The sequence below is a fragment of the Panthera tigris genome, chromosome B4 (assembly GCF_018350195.1).
Source record: "Panthera tigris isolate Pti1 chromosome B4, P.tigris_Pti1_mat1.1, whole genome shotgun sequence".
NCBI lineage: Eukaryota > Metazoa > Chordata > Mammalia > Carnivora > Felidae > Panthera > Panthera tigris.
The window spans coordinates 102,605,237-102,627,927 of NC_056666.1; the positions used below are offsets into that span (position 1 = coordinate 102,605,237).

The window sequence follows — 22,691 nt, forward strand, 5'->3', positions numbered from 1 at the left end:
ACCACATTTGAAAGTGTCTTTGCTTCTGGCCCTCATTCACTCGCTAACTTATGTGTTCTATTTCATTTTTATTCAACATCTAGCTAACTGCATCTAGTTAACTGCTAACAAACCCGTGATTATATTGTAGAAGGATACTTCTTGTTACAAGCATGTAGGAGCAGGGGAGGGGCAGAGAGGGAAGGAGAGAGAAATTCCTCAGGAGGTACCCACAATTCTATAGGAATGACTGTTGGAGTGATTTATGGTCGATTAAGGAAAGACATTTGGGAACTAAAGAGGATATTAATGTGCCACTTAAGTTAAAACTCATATATATAATGTCCTATTTCTCTGTTTGCAGAGCTGAACGTGGAGGGTGTTATACATGAATAAATTTAAGGATTATCACATAGATGATTAAATTATATTATTCATGTTTGCTTTTTTACATATATATGTGCAATTTTAATTTACATACAATTTACCTTTTCAATAGAACCATCTAGGATATGTGGCTTAACATTAAAAGCCGTGAATACTACTTCTGCACATTTAATGTGGAATCCAACAGAGACCAACTTCACTCATTACAAGATTTATATATCAAACAGAACATTTGCAGAAGAATATCTTATTTGGGGAGTTATTACAGAGCACACAGTTACAGATCTGTCTCCTGGTGGAATATATAACATCACGGTACATAGAGTGAGAGACAATGTTGAAGGATCTGGCACATTTATCAGAGTTGTTGCAGGTATACAAATTCTTTTTGATATTAAAAAAATTCACATTTGTGTTGCATATTACACTGTTCAAGATAAAACTTCAATGCATTTTTTTGATGTTTGAAAATTTAAAGTTTATAAAATAAGGGTAAAAAATTCAATTTATTGGGATATTCTTTGGATTTTTGACATATATAAAATGCAAATTGGATAAAACTGTATCTGGCGTATAGCTAGTCCTCATGAAATGTAGCTAATATTACACTAGAGTCACATAAAATAGAGGTCCAGTTAGTGAAATTAGGTGGATGATTTGAGGATTATCCATTCTCTTAAAAACTTGTTCATTGTCTTTTGTGTCCTACTTTGGGCTATGCACATAAAAAAGCATAGTCTTAGGATGTACAGAGAGTAGAAGGAATGGAAGTATAGAAGCACATATAGTATAAGCTAAATTAATAAGTGAAGCAATGGAAATAAGTTCAAACTTATTCTGGTTGCACAGAAAAGCGAATGATGAGCTCCATGGCATGGATGGAGAAGGTTCTTTGAGCCTGGTAATGACTGTAAAGGATAAGGAGTTTCTTAATCAGACTTGACAGCATGTGAGGTGTAAGAAAAAGAGGACTCACAGAGAGAGGGAGTGGCCTCTGCAAAATCACAGAGGTGTATATAAATAATGGTGTATTTGAGGAACTATAAGAAATTCAGTATTGTAAGGTTTTGATTTTTCTTATATGAGAAGAAAAAAATCCTATTCTGAATAATTTAAGGCATCATTTTAAAATGCAAACAAAGCTGTGAAACCTATCAATACTTTAAATTTTTGAAAAGAGAACGTCATCACAGCAATAACTCAGAAGATTACTCTTAAGTAGTCTTTAGGGCTGTGGATTCAGCATGATCCAAAGCAGACATATGATGATAACTCAGTCTATGGACATTTGTTATGTGGCTGTTACACATAGTATTTGCTTCTAATCGCTGTTGTGATGCATTGCCCTAAGTTCAGTGTTAAACAACAAAAAATCAATTGTGTTGTAATTCTGTAGGTAATACGCCCAACACGGATCTTACAGTCTAGAATCCAAGGTATTCAGAGGGCTGTGTTCCTTTTTACATGTTCCAGGGGGAAAACTCAATTCTTTGCTCATTTAGGTTGTTTGCAGAATTCAATTCCTTGTGGTTGTAGGACTGAGGTAGTCATTTCCTTGCTGGCTGTCAGCTGAGAATTGATCCCAGCTCTAGAGGATGCTTCATTCCTTGGCTTGTGATCCTCTTCCTCATCTTCAAAGCCAAAAAGGAAGGTTGAATTGCACTCATTCTTCAACTCTTATTTTTTTCCTGTCACATGTGACTATTCTCTCTTTCACTTATAAGGGCTTGTGTGTTTATCCTACCTGGATAATCTAGGTTGATTCTAGGTTCATAATCTTATTTCTATGTAAAGTCCTTTTTGCCATGTAACATAACATATTAACAGGTTACAGGGTTTAGCATGTGGGCACCTTGGAGCATCATTATTCTTACAGACTATATACATTATTATTTTCCTAAGTGTGATATGTACGTGACAATACAAAACAAGCAGTGAGTTTGGAATTCATACACCAGCTTTACTCCTGAATTTGACACTTAACTAATATCGGTCAAGTTACCTAATATCTTTGGGCTTTATGTGTCAGTGTAATTTGTAGTAGATGATCTCTGAGATTCCTTGTGGCTCTTATACACTGAATTATACTTTGTACATTTTAAATATTGTTTATATATGGATGCTATACATCTTTACTATTTCTTAAAAAGCACGTATGTTAGATCATGTATTCAATGTCTTTTTCTTCAGGGTGTCATGATAGGCAAAGTATATAATCAAACACATTAAAACTGGACCCACTCAAGACGTTTTAGTCTGTAACAGAGTTTCTAAAACTTGGCACTAGTGACATTTTGGGCTGGGCAATTCTCTCTTGTAGGAATCTGTCCTGTGCATTGTAGGGTGTTTATCTGTCCCACGCATTGTAGGGTGTTTATCTGTCCCACGCATTGTAGGGTGTTTAGCGGCATCCCTGACATCTACCCACTATATACTACTAGGATCTTTTTAGTCATGATGATCAAATTTCATTTCCAGAAATCCCCAGAAGTCCAGAAATTGCCAGAAGTTGGCAAAATCACAAGTGGTCTATGGTAAGCACCAACATATGTGGTTGGATGGAAAGATCAAATAGACCACTGAGCAAAGATTGAGAAAATATTTTCCTGATGGAAAGGTAAAGGAGATTGTGCAGTGAGTGTGACAGAGCTTGCTTACCTAGAATTTGCTCTGAGGAAAAAGTAGTGACCAAAGTCATGTCAGTATCAGGGAAGTTTCATGAAAGATATAGACTATCAGCAGTCATTTTAACTAAAGAAGAGAGCACTTTATGAAATAGTAGGAATCTGTTTTTCTGGTTGTACAGTGTGGTTTAGGAGATGGTTTTGAGAGGTGGGCAATGGAAGTCACTGTGAGAGGATAGCAGTGATTTGGGAGGTAGGTTGATACGAGGAGATAGAGAAGGGTGGTAATCTGGGTTTCCTGATGGGGATCTCTGAGGCACAAAAGATTCTGCTACCCTACTTTTTATAAAGAGAGTGGTGATAATGGAACAATGCTGGGGGGCCCCATTTTGTGCAAAGCGCTGTTGACATTAAGAGTGCTAAAACTAAGGAATGAAAAAAGAGAACACGATGGTTTTACTAAGAGATGACCAGGGTTTACATAGAAAGATAGCAGTAATAACAATTACTACTAATCACAGCTTACATTTGCCAAGCTTTTACTATGTTCAGGCCACTCTTCCAAGCACGTTACATGTATTAACTTATTTTATTCTCACAACAATGTGTGGAGTAGCAGTATTATTATCCCCAAATTGACAAGGCCAGTGAGGTACAGAGGGGTTAAGGATTTTGCCTGAAGTCTTATTTAGGTGACAGAGCAAGGATTTAAACCCAGTAATCCAGTTCCAGGGCCTGTTACCAGTGCCTGTATTGAAATATGATTATTTTTTAGACTCCTGTGGCTAATGTGGTGCTGACTTATTAGAGGATGTTTATTTTATTTATTTTTTTATATGAAATTTATTGTCAAATTGGTTTCCGTACGACACCCAGTGCTCATCCCAACAGGTACCCTCCTCAATGCCCATCACCCACTTTCCCCTCCCTCCCACCCCCTATCAACCCTCAGTTTATTCTCAGTTTAGAGGATGTTTATTTTATTAATAGTTTTTACCTAGCCCATTTCTGAAATAAGAGGAAGCTATAGGCACTTGGTAAATATGTGTTGCCTTGACACAGGGCATACTTAGTTGGAGTCCCTTTAACCTGGGGGCCATTTCAGATAATTGTATTAGACTTAAAAATAAAACTATGGATCACCCTATTGCTTGAATCCTCTATAATATTTTGATAGATTTATTTAGGATTTCTTGATCTGCTCTTATTTGTAAGCCACTTTGTATAAGTTAGAGCAGTGTACTTATCATTGAACCTTGAGTTTTGAAGCTGTTGCTTCTAGGTCTAAATCCTGGCTCTGCCGTTCACCTGTTATCTTTGAGACCTTGGTGAAATCACCTAAATTCTTTGTTTCTTAGTTTTCTCATTTTTAAATGGCAATAATAATAGTGTTTGCTTATAAATTATGACTGTTACATAGAACAGTGTGTGAAGGTGCTTATCACAGTGCAGAGTGTATCATAAACTCGGTAAGAGTTAGTTATAATTTTGCATGTCTTATACATGAGTATGTCCTCAGTCATAGTATACATTCTGCCCAGCCTAAGATCTAGTCACAGAAGGATTTAAATGTGACCTGCAAAGCTTATTGCAAACAGTGTTGGTATAAACAGTGAAGTATAAATAAAAGTCAATAATAATGGTAATGAAACTTTTTATTATTTTTTTTCATATGAAATTTATTGTCAAATTGGTTTCCATACAACACCCAGTGCTCATCCCAACAGGTGCCCTCCTCAATGCCCATCACCCACTTTCCCTTCCCTCCCATCCCCCATCAACCCTCAGTTTATTCTCAGTTTTTAAGAGTCTCTTATGGTTTGCCTCCCTCCCTAACTTTTTTTTTCCCCTTCCGCTCCCCCCATGGTCTTCTGTTAAGTTTCTCAGGATACACCTAAGAGTGAAAACATATGGTATCTGTCTTTCTCTATATGACTTATTTCACCTAGCATAACACTCTCCAGTTCCATCCACATTGCTACAAAAGGTCATATTTCATTCTTTCTCATTGCCACATAGTACTCCATTGTGTATATAAACCACAATTTCTTTATCCATTCATCAGTTGATGGACATTTAGGCTCTTTCCATAATATGGCTATTGTTGAGAGTGCTGCTATAAACATTGGGGTACAAGTGCCCCTATGCATCAGCACGCCTGTATCCCTTGGGTAATCTTCCTATTTCATTTTAAAGTAGCTGGCTTTTGATTTTCTTGGCACCGTTTGGATAAGTATGTGCAACTCCTATGGATTTTCCAAGGTATATAACACTTTGGTCTCACTTTGTGTATGGATGCTCTTTTGAGTCAGAATCTACTGAGTTCCCTACGTAACTTTCTCTTCCATTTTGAATCTCTTCTTACTTTCTTTCTTAAAGGTTAATGTATCATAGGTTGTGTCAGCATTTTCTTTTTGAAGTCTTTCTAGGTCTTTTGGGCTTTTTCTTTATAGACACCAATCATGAGATTATATTTCTGTTTTCTCTCAAATTCTCAAAATACACTTTCAGTAAATTTACTAAAATGTCAAGAAGAAAAGTTGAGAGATTCTTTAAAGCTATACTGTCCAATATGTAGGGATTAGCAATATATGACTGTTGAGCTTTAAGGTCTGGCTAGTCCAAATTCCCCTTAAGTGCTATAAGTGTGAAAGACATAGGATTTCAAGGACTTAGTATGCAAAACAGGGAACTAGCTCATTAATAATTTTATATTGACTATATGTGAAATGATGTGTTTGATGTATTGGGTTAAATAAAATGTATTATTGAATTAATTTTACATATTTCTTTTACATTTTTAATTTTTTTGGACAATGCGGCTTTATGGAATCACAAGATAGTTAAGCATATTTAAGTCTCTGAGGTATCCCGCAATAATGAAAGCTATTTAACTTAGAAAAGAAGTGATTGGCAAAGTGGTTTAATCACAGAACATGTATTAAACTCTAAGGATTTAGGATTCTGAGGATTAACTTGGGAAATTCTGGTCTAAAAAAATATGTAACTAAGCCTAGAATTATTTGCTATCCCTAATTAAATTGACACAATGTGATATTCTCCAATCACATCCATCTCACAGTTTGATTTTTATCGGTTAGTAGCAAACAATTAGGCTGAGAGTAATATTTTTGCTTCATATTTTCCCACCTTTTGAGAGATTATATTCCATGAGGTATAAATTATATATTTATTATGGTGTTTACTTTCAGTTAATTGAATTTTCCAGCTCATATCGAAGAATCTGCACTCTTCTACAATGGCTTAAGCATTGGGCCATCTCCATTACCTTTTTCTGAGGGCAAGGCTCCCTTCTTTCTGTCCAGATTACCACACTATCCTAATTGACCTCCCATTACCATTTTGGCTTCTCTCCAGATATTATGCCATTCACATACCATTTCAAAGTAATCTTTTAAAATAATAATTTTTTTAAAAAGTCACATTTTTTCCTCTTAAAATTCTCCAGTTTTCCATTGCCTTTAGGGGGAAAAAAAACTAACATCTTTATTATGGTCTGTATGATCATTAGACTTCCTCTTTCTTACCTGATACCAGAAATTCAGGCTGCTTTTGTCAGTTACACTAAGTTCTGTCCATTTCCAGGGCTTCTATCCACTCTATGTTGAAAAGTCTTTACCAAACTGTCCTGAAGCTTGCAGGCCTTCCCTCTTGATCAGATTGGCAGATTACCAGACAAATACATTCTTCCTTGTCTTGATGAGACAAGCTTAGGCAAGAGTCCTTCAGTGTGTAATCTTAAACCACAGTCTAGGAAACTGCATCCTATCTCACCACCATCTGGGTAGGCAGAACTTCGCTTCTCCTGTCTTGTCTTTTTTTTTTTTTTTCTTCCAAAATTTCATCCCAGGTCTTTTTTCTTCTTTCTTGCCAAATTTCATGGGTATTAGTTACTTTCCAGGATCCTTGAGGAAATAATATTAGCCCTTACATAAAATCAGTAGTGTGAGTAGTAATTAGTTGGACTTTTGCATGTTAGACTTTTGTCTGTTTTAATGTGAGAAGAACCAAGCTCTTTTCTCTCAAGCTTGGGAATACAGAGGGCATAGATCTGTGTGCAGAAAGATCCAGGAAAAATGCCAACAGCTATGCACAACAAAGGAATTCTACTCACACAAACTGGGTATTCCTCTGATCTTTTACCTTGGGTTTACGATATTTCTAAAGAGTTATTATAAAACTAAAGTTCTGCCTACATGGACGATTTGGTGATGATGCCAAAAGAATGTTTGTTGTATCTTTAAAAATGTCATAGTAGAAATTAATTGACCAATACCAGGATCAGTTACTACGGAAGAATTATAAACATTAAAGCAACTTTTCAAAGAAGATAAAGAAAAAGAAAAAAAAAAGACTTTTCTAAAAGTATCTCTCTCACCTGCCCAAATGTGAGAAATTGACCTCTTAAGGTTACTATATTATGCAATGTGCCCTATCAGTTTTGTTATGAAATGTATGTTTCATTTTTTTATATCCATTTTAAAGTATCTCTGATAGGTGGGCTTTAAAATGGTTAAGTGGAGTTCAGTGATTAATTTCAGACTCCTTTCTTTTGGAAATGGTATTAGATTGGGACTGTATCAGGTATGTTTTTCACATGCTTGGCTTCATAATCTCTTTTCCTCCCCCTATATTGTTTGTTGGGAATCTGCACTAAAGATAAGGCAGAGTGAGTATCTGACTCATTGGCAACCAATCAGAAGAACTTTATGCAGAAAACTCCCTTCAAGGAGGTACAGGCAGCATAAATATAACTCCGGAAACAGTGGAAGCAAAGGTAGAAAAATATGGTTGAAGTGGCTAGGACAGTTAATACTTATTGTTTACTTCCTATAAGAAAACAGCTTTTCTTTTAAGGAAACACGTAGCTAAATATTCATCAGAAATGCTCACTCTTTAAAAACATTGGCAGATTTTAGCTACATTTTTTCCCAATTATCTTCTGCTTGTTAAAACATCCAGGTAATTGAATCAATAATTTGGATTTAAATAAGTTTCTTTAAATGATTCAAGTTTTCAATTAAAGCATAAGTTTAACAAACAATTTGGACAACTAACAGATTTTAATAGGTAAGATATATCCTAGAAACATACATAAATTGATATATTATTTCTGATAATTATACTTAGAAACTAGTTACTATTAAAGATTTAGATGCCTAACACCTACGTGTGACTAGAGATAATTTAAAGGACTCAGTGCTTTCTGACAGTGTGGTTGTGTTGAAATCTTACAGGCTATTGATTTTCATTTTATCTTTGAATATTTAAGAGAATAATGCTATTTCAAACCTCTATTTTTTAATATCAGAACCAGAAAGACCTGAGAAACTTAAAGCCTTCAATATTTCTGCACATTCCTTTTCTCTGTACTGGAGCCTGCCCTCTGGCCGTGTGGAAGGGTTTCATGTGGATCTTGTTCCTGACAGTGGCTTTGTTACTATCAAAGATCTTGGAGGTGGAGAGTATCAGGTATAGGTTTCATTATCGTACTTGCTGAGCCAACTTGTATTTATATTTGGTCCTAATAGGAAAGTTCTTTATGAAACTCATACACCATGAAAACTTACTCCTTTGAGAGTTTTTAAAAGCACAAAATGAAGACAAAAACACTGATGCTGAATTGATGAGTTTAAGTTTCAGCATTGGTGGATTGTTACCTTAGCAACGTCTATGCGTTTTTTTTCTTCAGTCTTACCCTGAACCTACAGCCAGGCATCCAAGGGTTCATGAATAGTTTAACAAAGAAAGGGCAGAGCTATTGAGTAATCCAGGCTCATTAATTGTGTACTTGCCAGGAGGATCTGTCTTTAAATCATTAATGCAGGCAACATTTCTCTCTAGAGCCATCAATGTGATTCCACTGCCTGAAAAATGTAATAATGATGGATTTTATAATCATTTTTCTTTTACTTTTTATTGGAACTTCAGAGACACAGGTATTTTAATATACTTCTAAAAACCAGGGTTAAGCAATGGACTGTAGATTTCTTAAGATTCTTAAATAGTTGTTTCTTGTGACAACAAACTAGATAGATTGAAATACTGATTTAGTTCTTGATAACACAGTATGTTTTGTAAGTTTTTATTATATGTTATTGGTAAATAGTTATGTGGTAGAACAGATTTATATTTTACAATAATATGGAATTTGGAATGTTTTAAACACAGCAGAGTTATAGAGTGAGATGTTTATTTTTGTTGTTGTTGCGATAGATTTATTGTTTTAGCTTTCTTGTTTTCCAGAAAGAGTTTTAAGGCAGTTATTTGTTTTTGGTGTTCTAGGTTGATGTTTCCAACGCTGTTCCTGGCACTAGGTACGATGTGACCATCTCTTCAATTTCTGCTACAACATACAGCTCTCCTGTTAGTAGAACAGTGACAACGAATGTAACAAGTGAGTATGTATTTTCTTTTTTTATGAAGTGTTTTTATGAAATATTTGCAGCTAGTATAAATCTATTGGATGGAAATACTTACATTAGCAATATGTGCATTATATGCATGACAACAGGTTAGTAATTAACGCAAAATGGAAACTTAAGAAGGTGATCCGTTTAAGACCTGTGTTCTACCAGTTCTTTAGCTTTCTTGACTTTCAGAGAGTAATGATAATGATAATTATACTTGTTTGTGAAATGGATCACAGAGACTGTTAATAGTAATATTTAAATGATGCAGAGCCATGAAAATAAACTCACTACACTTGCTCAGAAGAATTATTCAGTTTGTAAGACTGCATTCCTGTTTTCTTAGTTTTGTGTGTAAGCTTTGCACAGATAAGTTTCTTTTTAAAATGATCTGGCATCAAAAGTGTATTTGGCCTGTAGTATGTAGTAGCATTCCATTTTTTACATTCTTACAAAAGAATGTTTTGGGTATCCCCCAACGCATTTAACCTTTTTTTTTTTTCTTTTGGTAGCAAAGCTCTAGGGAGGTCAAACTCACATTTGAGAGGCCATTAGTCTTTGGGAACTTCAAAAGTCCACATCTGTAAATACTTTCTTCCTTATGATTATGAAAATACAATAGTTGTTTGTCTTTTTAACAACATATATATATGTTTTAATAGAACCAGGGCCTCCAGTCTTCCTAGCAGGAGAAAGAGTTGGATCTGCTGGGATTCTTCTGTCTTGGAATACACCACCTAACCCAAATGGAAGAATCATATCTTACATTGTGAAATATAAGGAAGTTTGTCCATGGATGCAAACAGAATATACACAAGTTAGAACGAAGCCGGACAGTCTAGAAGTTCTTCTTACTAATCTTAATCCTGGAACAACGTATGAAATCAAGGTAATATTTTTTTTAATAATTATTTACTATTAAAATATTTCATTCATTTGGGGGCTCTTGGGTGGCTCAGTTGGTTAAGCCTCTGACTTCAGCTCAGGTCACGATCTCATTGCTCGTGGGTTTGAGCCCCACATTGGATTCTGTGCTGACAGTTCAGAGCCTGATGCCTGCTTTGGATTCTGTCTCCATCTCTCTCTGCCCTCCCCCCTCTTTCTTTCTCTCTCTCTCTCAAGTATAAATAAATATTAATTTTTTTAAAAAAATTAAAAAATATTTCATTCATTTTAAAAGTGAAGGAACTTTGTCCCACCTGGTCAAGACTTTGCAGCTGAACACAGCCAAGTGACTGAAGAATGAACATTTGAGTCATGACCTCAGTGCCCATCTGGGCTCTTAACTGAACAAATGTTGTAATCTCTTTTCATTTTCAGGTGTATTTATATTATTTATTTATTTTAAAACCATTTAGCTTAGTGACTTTCTAAATGAATAAATCAAGTTTAAATTGAATAACAGGCTTTATAGGAAAAATAGTCTATTTTTTCATTAAATGTAAAGTTAGGTTTGTTATTTTTCTCTTCATTTTGTCGGATTTACGTTTCTCTTAGCAAATTTGAAAGTTTCTATTGAGCCAGTTTCTCAGACAACAGTGAATTCAATTCTGTTCCATTCAATAAATATTTCCTGAAAATTTACTGTGTCTTTAGAAAAACTTTTAGTTCTTTACAATGTTTAATATGCAGAATTAAACAACATGTTATTTAGAAATTAAGTAAAGAAGGTGCACCTAGGGGGCTCAGTTGGTTGAGCATTTGACTTTGGCTCAGGTCATGATCTAACGGTTTGTGAGTTTGAGCCCCATGTCAGACTCTGTGCTGACAGCTCCGAGCCTGGAGCCTGCTTCAGATTCTGTGTCTCCTCTCTCTGCCCCTTCCCTGCTCTGTCTGTCTCTCTCTCTCTCAAAAATAAATAAACATTTTTAAAAAATTAAATGAAGAAATTAAGTAAAGGAGAAATTATAAAAAGCAATCCTAAATTAGGCCATATGAAAATACTTACAATTAAGATACATTTGTCATATTTCCATAGTATAGGAAAGGATACAGATACCTTTTTGATCCTATTTTCAACATAACATCAATATGTTCTTTGAGCTTTGAAGATAATGGGATGTAGAGAAAAAATCTATAAAAGCTGTATAAATATGTGAAAAGACATAACTGAGATGGCTTTCTGGATGGTAAGAAATGATGGGAAAGAGAATTTGCCTGGGGGCGGTGGTTTCCTTATTGGAAGCATGCCTATTGGAATCAAAGCACACAGTAAGAATTGGAAAGCATCCCAATAGTAGGGATCCTCTATATGAGAATAGTTAAAAGGAAACTTACTGATGCAGAGGTCAAGGTCAAAGACTCATGACTTGGCTATTTCATTGCAGAACCATGGGTAAAGACTAGGAAACCTTTTCTACTGGCATCTGAGAATGGCATAGTACACATAATTTCTATCAACAAGCATTTATTCAGATTAGCTTATATGTTAAAATACACTATTGAAGGTAATAGGTATAGATTACATTTTAATGTGATATAAGAAGCTATTGCAGACAGAAAGGTAATTTAGCTAACCTAGTTCTGCTTAGATCTGTTTTTATGGAATTTGAATTTTTATTCCTTTGAATTCTCTTACTTCAGGTCTACTGGGAAGCCCTTATTCTTCTGTTCTTTCCACACTTTATAAATCATTGTTGTGACCTTTATGCTGTTCGAATAAATGTTAGCCGTTGCAGAATTCCAAAGGGTATTTGGTGCAGTCCATTTGATATACTCAAATGTAGGTATCAAATCTATGTGATTTTGGGAAAATCCTATTAAGTACTTTACATGTGTTATTTCATTTAGTCCTTGGAACAATTCTATGACATAGGTATATTGTTATCCCCATTTTAAAGAGAAGGAAAATGGGATTTAGAGCAGTACTAAGTAAATTGCCTATAGCTACTCATTTGGTAATTGGTGGAATTCAATATATTAAAAAAAATTTTTTTTAACTTGATTTATTTTGAGAGGCAGGGGGTACAGAGAGAAGGGGAGAATCCCAAGCAGGCTTCATGCTGTCAGCACAGAGCCCCAGACGGGGCTTGATCTCAAGAACTATGAGATCATGACCTGAGCTAAAATCAAGAGTTAGACACTGAACCAGCTAAGCTACCCAGGCACCCCAGGTGAAATTCAATATAAACCAAGGTTTTCAGACTCCACTTATGGCATTTGGAATAACATAAGAGCTTTGATCTCAGTAATGACATTTTCTGTGCCTATTCTAGTCTCTTTGACTAGACTATCTGAGTCAAAAGAATTTTTCCATCTTTTAAATTCAAAATACTTACTATCACTGATTAGACTTGTTTGTAAAATTTTCTTGAGTATATATTTGACTGGTTATATTGTAAATTCTCAAGCCAGATACCGTGTATATGGTTTCGTATTTGTTACAGAAATAGTCAATGTTAATATAATAAAAAGTGGTTGAGCTTTAGAAATAAGCATGATTTCAATGGAATTCTGGTTCTATCACTTATTCCTATATGACTTGCACAAGTTACATGACCTCTCTCAATCAGTTTCCTCATCTATAACATGCTGATAGGAATACCTTATGTTTTGATTATGTGGATAAAATGAGATGTGTAAAATTTCTAGGAAATTTCCTGGTACATAGAAGTTTCCCACAAGTAGTATCTGTTGTTATTATCACTACTAATTGACTACAAAACTTGACTATTAATTTTTCCATTAGAAATTTGAGAAATGTGTTGAATCAAACTATGCTGCAAATATACCCTTAGGGAAAATGAAAATATGGATTAGTTCCATGTGTGCTATCTACTTTAAGAGTATTTCAAGAATTAAGGGAAAAGTGTCTATCGTTTAACTTATCAACAAGTCAAAATTTTATTATTTCAGATTCTGTTTAATTAGAGAGTAAAAAGTTTGAACACAATTCTATTGGTCTGTTTTAGGTTGCTGCTGAAAACAGCGCTGGCATTGGAGTGTTTAGTGACCCATTTCTTTTCCAAACGGCAGAAAGTGGTAATTTTCCTAAATCATTTATTCCCAAATTAGCTTAATTATGAGTTTTTGTCATTTGAAATAAATAAGGATATAAACTAAATATAGTGTTGAAATCCATAAAATTTTCAATAGTATGGCCATTCAATTACTTTTAGAGTCTTATTGGATGGTTATTCATTAAAATATGTATTACAATATTCTTTCTAATTAGAAAAACTTTTGAATGATATATGAAAATAATTTTGTCTTGGGAGTCTCACTGTTGATCATTTGTTGTGAGTTTTTGGGCAAATTGGATAATTACATAATTTCTCTTGCTCCTATCTATCCTTTTTTTTTTTTAAATGTTAAAGATGTAATAATGTAATGTAAATCTAAATTTCATTATATCAGTATTCTCCAACTCCTTTTTATTATTTATACTATATATAACCCAACTTTAAAGAATAGTTCTATGAAATAAATAAACTGCATTTATTATTGTTAAATCAGAAGTAATTTCTTCCCCATGAATAAAAATACTCTTCAGAAGACTATACAGGCTAACTTGTTATACCTTACTGGGTTAATATTCCATCCACAAGCGGAAAAAACTCAGCTTCTTAACTTCCCATCAGTATCATTTCTGGTAAACATAGAATTTATTTTGGCTTTAAGATAATAGAAATACCTCTTGCACTTCTATTTTCAACTTGATGGATCCTTAGAAATGCAGGTAATATTTTTAGAAGTCTCTATATTGGATTTGTGAAGTTTCTTTCTGGCTCAATAAATGCAAGCTTTGTATGGTGTATGCTTTGGAAAGTTGTAGACACTTACACATACTAGAAAATTTATGCATCTCATTAGGCTAGCTATGTCCTCAAAGTGTTGGAGAACACTTATCTGAAAGATGAAATGATTTATTTATAAAACAAAAAGTTTTGATACTACAGTATTGAATCTTGACTTGAATCAAAATGGATAAATTCACTCTATGAAAATTGAGAAATAATTGGATTTTGGTACTAAAATTCCAGAAGTAGAAGCTAGATTATTTAAAATAGAGAAAGACCTTCCAACTACAGAAAAGAGCCAGGATTATTCTTCAGACATCATGAAGTCACAAAAGGAAAGCACAAGCAGAAAAATTTGAGAAAAAAATTATTAAAGCAAGTTAATCAAATTACCATTTTTTCACAAAGTGTTGTTTACCGTATTTAATTATTTCCCATCTGTTTAATACTTTTGATCACTTTTAAAATATCTTAAAATCATGCATTTAGTAAATGTTTGGTTACCTTATAAATTCAATTTTCTCTATACTTGAGTAGTCCCTTGTATCTGTTGTTGAGGTTCATTTAAAAATGTGTAGCTTGTTTGCAATTTGCCTTTTATATATATACATATATATATATATATATACACACATATATAAATATATATATATATATATATATACATATACATATCAGACATAATTATAACCATGTGTATAGTTTACACATATCAGAAATTTTAAAAGGTAATTAGGATGCATTAAGAGTGAAACGGTGGTCACCAAGGGATAGGGGGTAGGGGAATAAGACTGATGTTGTTCAAGGATACAAACTTGCCTCAAGTAATAAGTAAGCCATAGAAATCTCATGCACAATATAATGAATAGTACAGTGTGATATTATAATTATGTAACATGATAGATGTTATGTTAAATATGACTACAACAACAATCATAATACAATATGGATATATATAAAATTCACACAATGCACACCTTAAATTTATATAGTTATATGTCAAATACATTCAGTTTTTTTAAAAAATCATGATAAAAGTTTTAACTCATAATTTTATAGCCTCATATTTTTAACAACCCTTTTCCTTTTGCTTTATTACATTTTATCCATCCAAAAGAAATTCAAGTGGTTTGATCTTTAGTGTCAGAGAGTTATATTTTCAATGTCCTTTCTAAGCTTTAATTCCATTGATGAGTTTTCCATGGAGAAAAAAATTTCCATCAATCATTCCATCCATTATTAGTGATTAATTACCCCTCCAAACTGGTTTATTTTTTTCCATTAAAATTGAGCTGACCTTGAGTTTCCTAGTTTCTATGGTTTAACATAATTTATAACAGCTCTCTTTCCTAGGACCTAACTTCCTTATATAATTTATATGACTTTTATTTACAATTCATATTCTGGCATTCTTCTTTATAATGTGCATTTAAACTCTATATCTTAATACTAGGCATTGTTATCACTTATAGTGTTTTATCGTGAGCATCCTGTTTTGTTTTTATTCCTCTTAATAGTGATTTGTCATGTTTGTTCTATATTATAAAGGATCTTGATTATTTACATTGTCAGTTTTGCATAACTTACCTTGAAATTAATGTGCATAATTTTACTTCATTCTGGTTTCATGTTTGTCTCACACCAGGTAAAATGGCATATAGCTTGTTATTGCAGTTTATCAATAATTATTAAGAATTATTTGGTCACGAATTCTGATGAAAGTTTATTTTGAGGGTGTATAAAGCTCAAAACATAATAAGCACAACCAGTTGGGTGGTGTCCACTTTATGTTAGGCACTAGATATTTACATACATTCTGGAAATGTGCTTTTTGGTTTACATGGCTGGCTAATTGTTTCAGTTTGCCACTTCTTCATTATCTAAGGAAACTACACAATTCCAAAATATTTCAGGAGGAGATTCATTATTCAAATTTGTTTGCATATTCACAAATAACTGTTGATTGGATATTTTTCAGATTTGCTTGAAATAGTTCATCAATGGATCCACTTGCCAAATAATCCTAAAATAAAGCTTATTTTGTCTTAAATACAAATCTGTGGGCTCAAATTCCAGGCAAAATTAATTAAATATATTTCTAAAAGTCTTACGCCAAGTAGAGTTTTTTTCTAACATAGAATATTTAATTTTACATAGTGTGAGAAGTGTAACATCCCAACATTATATGAATGCCATTCTAAGGTTTATAACAGTGTTTTTTTCCCTTCTTTCAAACTCTCTCACTTCCCCAGCTCCAGGAAAAGTAGTGAATCTCACAGTTGAGGCCTTTAACTATTCTGCAGTAAACCTGATTTGGTATTTACCTCGGCAACCAAATGGCAAAATTACCAGCTTCAAGATTAGTGTCAAGCATGCCAGAAGTGGGATAGTAGTGAAAGATGTCTCCATCAGAGTAGAAGACATTTTGACTGGGAAATTGCCAGAATGCAATGTAAGTGTTATGAACACTTTCTATGTCTCAAAAATTCTAGGTGAAATTATAACTTGAAGTTTCCAGCATTTGAAAAAAAATTTTTAAGCCACTGTGCTTATTAGCTGCTTGATTACTTATAGTATTAGGTTATAGTATCATGTTATACACAATTGGCTGTATTCAAGGTAGAATAAGTGAAGGGTTTGAGAATTCAAGAAATATAAAAATCTCACAGGGATCTCTGGAGAGACTTCTTAAAAGGAGCCGCATTTGTGAATGGACCTTGGCTTGGCCTTGGAATAAGGACATGAGAGATTGTGTGAGGGGGCTATTTTGGGTGGAGGATATTTTATAAAGACCTGAAAGAGCAAAGTATAAGATATCGCTGAAAAAAAGATATTTCCATGTGACAGAAGGGGAGCAGAAGGCAGCAAAATTATGTTTGTGGAAGTAGATTGTTTTGGTTGTGCATATCTTTGGCAAAGAATTTGTTATTACTCTAGTCATTTATGGGAATTCACTGGAATACCGTGTCATGCTTTTCCAAAGATAATTTTGGTGATCTTTGTGGTATTATTGATAAACAAAATTATTTTGTTTTGAATACTTTAAGTTATAGAAGTCTCAAAACCTCCTTTTAATTTTTTAAAAATGTTTATTTATTTACTTTGCAGCGGTGTGGGGGGAGACAGTGAGAGAGGGAAAGAAACAATCCAAGTAGGCTCCGCACTGTCAGTGCAGAGCCTGATGTGGTGCTCAAACCCACAGACCATGAGATCATGACCTGAGCCGGAATCAAGAGTCAGATGCTTAACCAACTGAGCCACCCAGGCACCCCTAACATGAATTTTAAAAATTCTTACTAATAATTTTGTTATAGCTTTACCTTTATTCTAAGCCTTTTGAAATCCTATTCATAAGAAATATTAAGGTACAAAGAATACAATAAATATATTCTGTTCTAAAACTGTAGATATAGATGGGTAAAGTTAAAATCTAGCAAATTTGTCCATAACTTGAATAGATAACAATCTGTTAAAATCTTAATGAATCATACACATACATTTAAGAACAATATTTATTATATAAAAGAAAAAGAAATGATTACACTTATCGTGTTCACCTTGAGATACCAATTATTTTCCCAATGCTATTTATTTATTCACTAGGAGAATAATGAATCTTTTTTATGGAGTACCACCAGCCCTTCTCCAACCCTTGGTAGAATTACACCTCCGTCACGTACCACATATTCTTTGAGCACGTTGGCAAGGAGTAAGATAAGCTCTGTGTGGAAAGAGCCTATAAGTTTTGTAGTGACACATTTGAGACCTTATACAACATATCTTTTTGAAGTTTCTGCTGTTACAACGGAAGCAGGTTATATTGATAGTACCATTGTCAGAACACCGGAATCAGGTATGATTTCATTTTTTGTGTATGTAGAAAAAAAGAGTTAAACTACTTAGAGAGTAATCTTTCATTTTTTTCACGTAGATGTTTTTTATTAAAACTTCCTTCCCTTTCGGTAACTTTTCCCACCAATAACAGAAAATGGGCATACCAATTATAGTACTCTTTTATAATATTAACATAAGCATCTAAAATGAAAAAGGAGATTTGACCCAAAGGATTCTTAAGCTAATAACCATGATCCTAAGATAAGCTTTTATCTATGTGATCTCAACAATTTTTCATAATCATCTCTGCCCTTTTACATCTCCTGCAATCATCTCTACCCTCCTCTCACTGAGACTGCTATAATCAAATGTGGAATTAACATCTGTAGTGGCAGAAATATCACGTGATTCACGTTTCAGTATCAGACAAAAATAGTATGTAAAAAATACACCTACTTATGTCTACTTTGCACTGGAGTTTCCTCCCTATGTGAAAAATGGAGACAGCAATAGCAACTTCCTTTTGGTGGTGGTGTTAGGATTCGATGAGTACAATTAGATATTATTACTACTAATTTTGAAAAGTACACTTTTCTAGCTATGGTTATTTGTGTGTTTAATTATGGGATTATAGTATTATATATATGTAAATTTATGTAGTTACTGACATGATACCCTACTAAACATGTAGTGTCAGACTTGTTCACTTGTGACTGATAATTTTTTAGGTTACTGGAAATTATTACTGGTAGGGTAATTTCACTAAAGCACAGTATTTTTTTTTTCTGATGACATAGCTGTCAGCTTTTATCATTTCATGAAATGAAGTTTGAAATTTTTTTCTTGATTTAAATAATCATCTTTGAATCTTACCATTTCCTCCATCCGTACTTCTTTTTATACAGCTAAAAAAAAATAATTTCGTGAGGTAACACACAGTGAGATTTAGTAGACAAGAACCTTGGCTTGAGAAAAATACTTGGAATATTTCATTTCAATCAAAATGCAATATGTAGAAACACATCTATGAAAGATAGACTTTTTAAATGTCGTTATTTTTTATATGTTACCCATGTTACATTAGAATCTTTTAACTATAGGTTATAAATTTCCCCTCAGAACCAAATACACGTATTAATACAGAAGGTAAAGACCTTTGCCAATAAGATTCTGTAGGTCCAGTTAATTCCCTGATCCTTCTACCTGTGTCCACCAGAGGGAGAGTGCTTTTCAAGGCCTATGCCCAGGCCTGGTTGAATTCAATATATAAGTATGTATCAGGACAATGTAACTGCAGGGAACAATGTTGGAATGAAACACCCTGTGCAATCATATACAGCATTTAAATCAAACTAGTTTATGTTGCAAATAAGTAGTCCATCTGATGAGCCAGCTTGTCTTGTTTAAAGTCTTCAATTAATTCAGTTTCCCTTTTTTTTTTTAAATTAAAAAACCCTTTGCTCAGTGTGATATTTTATTTTCTTTCTGACTTTGTGTTTTATGATGTGTTTTTAATAAAATTCTCATTTATTATTTGTTAATTTTTTTTTTCTATAACCATTTTAGTTCCTGAAGGACCACCACAAAACTGTGTAACAGGCAACATTACAGGGAAGTCCTTTTCAATTTCATGGGACCCACCAAGTGTAATAACAGGGAAATTGAGTTACAGAGTTGAATTATATGGACCATCAGGTAAGTCTCAATCAGTTTTGTGTTTGCCTTTTGGAGTAAGAATTATGTAAAATATGTTAGCATTATCAAGCTCCTTAAAAGTATCACACTCTTTTTATAAGATCCTACAATTGAAGCAAACAATAAAAAAGGAATAAGGAAGATGAGGTTCTTTGAAGTTTTTGTTTAAAATCATAAACATTGTCCATATTCTATATTTCATGAGGAGAAGCTGGAGGAATGAGATAAATCCTAAGTAGAGAATTGTTGGAGGACATCATGTCTTCAAATGTTTGAACAGGAGGACCTTCACTTACTCTAATTGCAAATATATTTATGAAGAACAATAGACTTCATTATATTAAATCAGATTTCTTCTTAGAACAAGGAATGCATATCTAATAATTGGAGTTCTCTAAAAATAATATAGGCAACTACTTAATGTAGCAAGTTCTCCATCTTTGTGAATAATCAGGACCTGGAATCCCCTTGTCAGATAATTTGAGGTGTTCAGATAAGGTATTGCTAGAAGTAAATTAAGTAAACTCTAAAATTCTTTCCTAATCTGAGTTCTATGAAAGAAAACTTAAAAGAGTAGAGACTGATTGAGCATGGAAGTTTAGTAGGGGGCTAGGTACAATTTAGGGCTCATTCGAGGTGTGGTAGTGATAAAGTGATATCAGTCAGAGTGGATTTGTGTTTTTTTCCAGCTCCCTTCAACAAGAAAAGGGCAAGGGAATTGAAGGTTTATGTAAAGGCAGTGATTATAATCAACAATGTCATTGAGAATGGATAAAGAGTGGAAACCTAGTGGTGAAGAACCAAACCAAAAAGAATAAAATAGGTCAAAAGATCAATGGATGGGAAGTCCCAGTAAACTTGAAGACTTGTTGCTTTGGGTTCTAGAATAAATGAACAGGAGATAAGAAAGAATGGTCAGAAAGAGTTGCATGAAATTGAGATCATGGAAGATTCAGGGTTCCTGGTAATAGTGATGGCCTTGGGAGTGGCTGAGATAGGGTGGAGGACACGATTATTTGAAGAGAGCTGGGAGTGTTTTAAGGATTGTCTGTAGGAATACTGAAATCACCACAAATTAAGATGGTTGCACTGAAGACAGTGACATCGAAACAGGCGCTAAACCATCCAGAATGAGGGGAGTGACCCTGGGCTTAGAAGGTCACTGCAACAATGAGGGGTGGTGGATGCCATTGATGACATTAGGTTTAAAGCTGTGAGCTTTTGTAAGGAGGGAGCTCTCTTGGTCTGAGACAAGGCTATGAGGAGTAGAGAAAACATCATACCTGAAGGCATAGTCACTTGATGACCATGGAAAAAATTAGACCATCAGGTGGGGTGGCTAACGGAACAGAAGCTGTGATCTTAGGAGAGAGCCTGGTTTCAGCTAGAGCAAGAGATGAAAGAATTATTCAGAGGTGAAATTGAGGGTTAAAATAATTTTGATGATGTACTCTTTAAGGAGTTTTTCTCAGAAGCTAAACTAGAAATATTTTCTAAATATTAAAGAAGATAGTTAGAATGTTTAGCATTTTAATTGACTAAATTTATGTATAAAATACTGTGGCTATTTTAATTTTGGCAGTAACTAATGTTTTCCTTTCAAAAATGTCAAAAAATAACATGGTAGTTGGATAGGGCTTTATGATTTAATGAAGGTTATTTTGAATACTGGAAGATTTTCATGTTCTTTCCATTGTTTTAATTAACCTGATATCAATGCACTACTAAGGTAAATGTTTGAAAATTGTAATAATTGTTACTATAATGTTTTAAATTGTAGTAACAAACGTTAATTGCTATATTTGGCTCTCTACTTAAATGTGAGAATGATTAAATGCTTTATGAGAAAATAATCCACAGTATCTTTTGCTTTTTGCAGGTCGAATTTTGGATAATAGCACGAAAGACCTTAAATTTGCATTCACTAACCTAACACCATTTACAGTATACGATGTATATGTTGCAGCTGAAACCAGTGCAGGAATCGGACCCAAATCAAGTATTTCAGTATTCACTCCTCCAGAAGGTAAGAACATCTTCTGTAGTGTGTTCATGAGATATTTTACCCTGCTTGTGTGTTTTATTGCATTGATTAAACATTGTATTAGAAGCTGTTTGGTTTATATTTACTTAATTCATGTTATTTTCTTATCAGATAACTACCAAATGCATTCTGTGCATGTGTTCCTTAGAACATTAAACCCACAGCATGCTTTATAGAGGAACCAGAGATCAAACAAGACAGCGCATTATATGTAGTGTCAGTCTGTTTGAGACTCACAGTGAAGATTGGCAAAACCTCAATAAGTCAAAGTAAACAAAAACATTAACATTTAACATTTAACAAAGACATTGTTGGACTCACATTATTCAATGTAGAATAGATTTTTCTCACAGAATAATATGTAGAGGAATCCGTATATCCCTAGTGCCTCTAACAAAATATGTTTATAATCAAAAGGGTATTCTAAGCAAGTGAGGATTCATCGAGGGTGCATAATACAAATTTAACAGCGCATCCTGAAATTATTAAAACAGTAGTTCTCCTAACGAAGGTTTTTTATTTGTATGTATTAAACATCACAGTTTGGGATGAACTATAGGGTTTCAAAAATGTTACCCCGTTATCCCACAACATATTTTTCTGACTGCCATCAAACTTGCTAAATGTCTTCATTTTTACTTAGGGATTGCAATTATTGAGAAGAACACTTTTTTTTTTTTTTTTTTTTTTTTTTTTTGCGAGTATACTAATACTTTAAAAAGGTTTCAGGGGCACCTCATGGCTTAGTGGATTGACTGTCTGAATTCAGCTCAGGCCATGATCTCACGGTTTGTGAGTTTGAGTCCTGTATTGGGCTCTGTGCTGACAGCTAAGAGCCTGCAGCCTACTTCAGGTTCTGTGTTGCGCCCTCGCTCTCCGCCCCTCCCCTGCTCGCATTCCCTCCCACCCTCTCTCTCTCTCTCTCTCTCTCTCTCTCTCTCTCTCAAAAATAAACAAA

General features: G+C 33.9%; 1 protein-coding gene across 1 annotated transcript in view; it reads left to right on the top strand.

Annotated features, from left to right (window-relative positions):
- The first annotated feature begins 8,896 nt into the window (after positions 1 to 8,896).
- The window catches only part of PTPRQ (protein tyrosine phosphatase receptor type Q), a 199,313-nt gene continuing 185,518 nt past the window's right edge, over positions 8,897 to 22,691 (top strand). Inside the window, exons 1-8 of the mRNA XM_042990863.1 lie at positions 8,897 to 8,950; positions 9,297 to 9,408; positions 10,084 to 10,310; positions 13,333 to 13,402; positions 16,413 to 16,612; positions 17,764 to 18,013; positions 19,561 to 19,689; positions 21,569 to 21,715. Of these exons, the coding sequence (XP_042846797.1) occupies positions 8,897 to 8,950; positions 9,297 to 9,408; positions 10,084 to 10,310; positions 13,333 to 13,402; positions 16,413 to 16,612; positions 17,764 to 18,013; positions 19,561 to 19,689; positions 21,569 to 21,715 (1,189 nt within the window). The remainder of the gene's footprint in view (positions 8,951 to 9,296; positions 9,409 to 10,083; positions 10,311 to 13,332; positions 13,403 to 16,412; positions 16,613 to 17,763; positions 18,014 to 19,560; positions 19,690 to 21,568; positions 21,716 to 22,691) is intronic.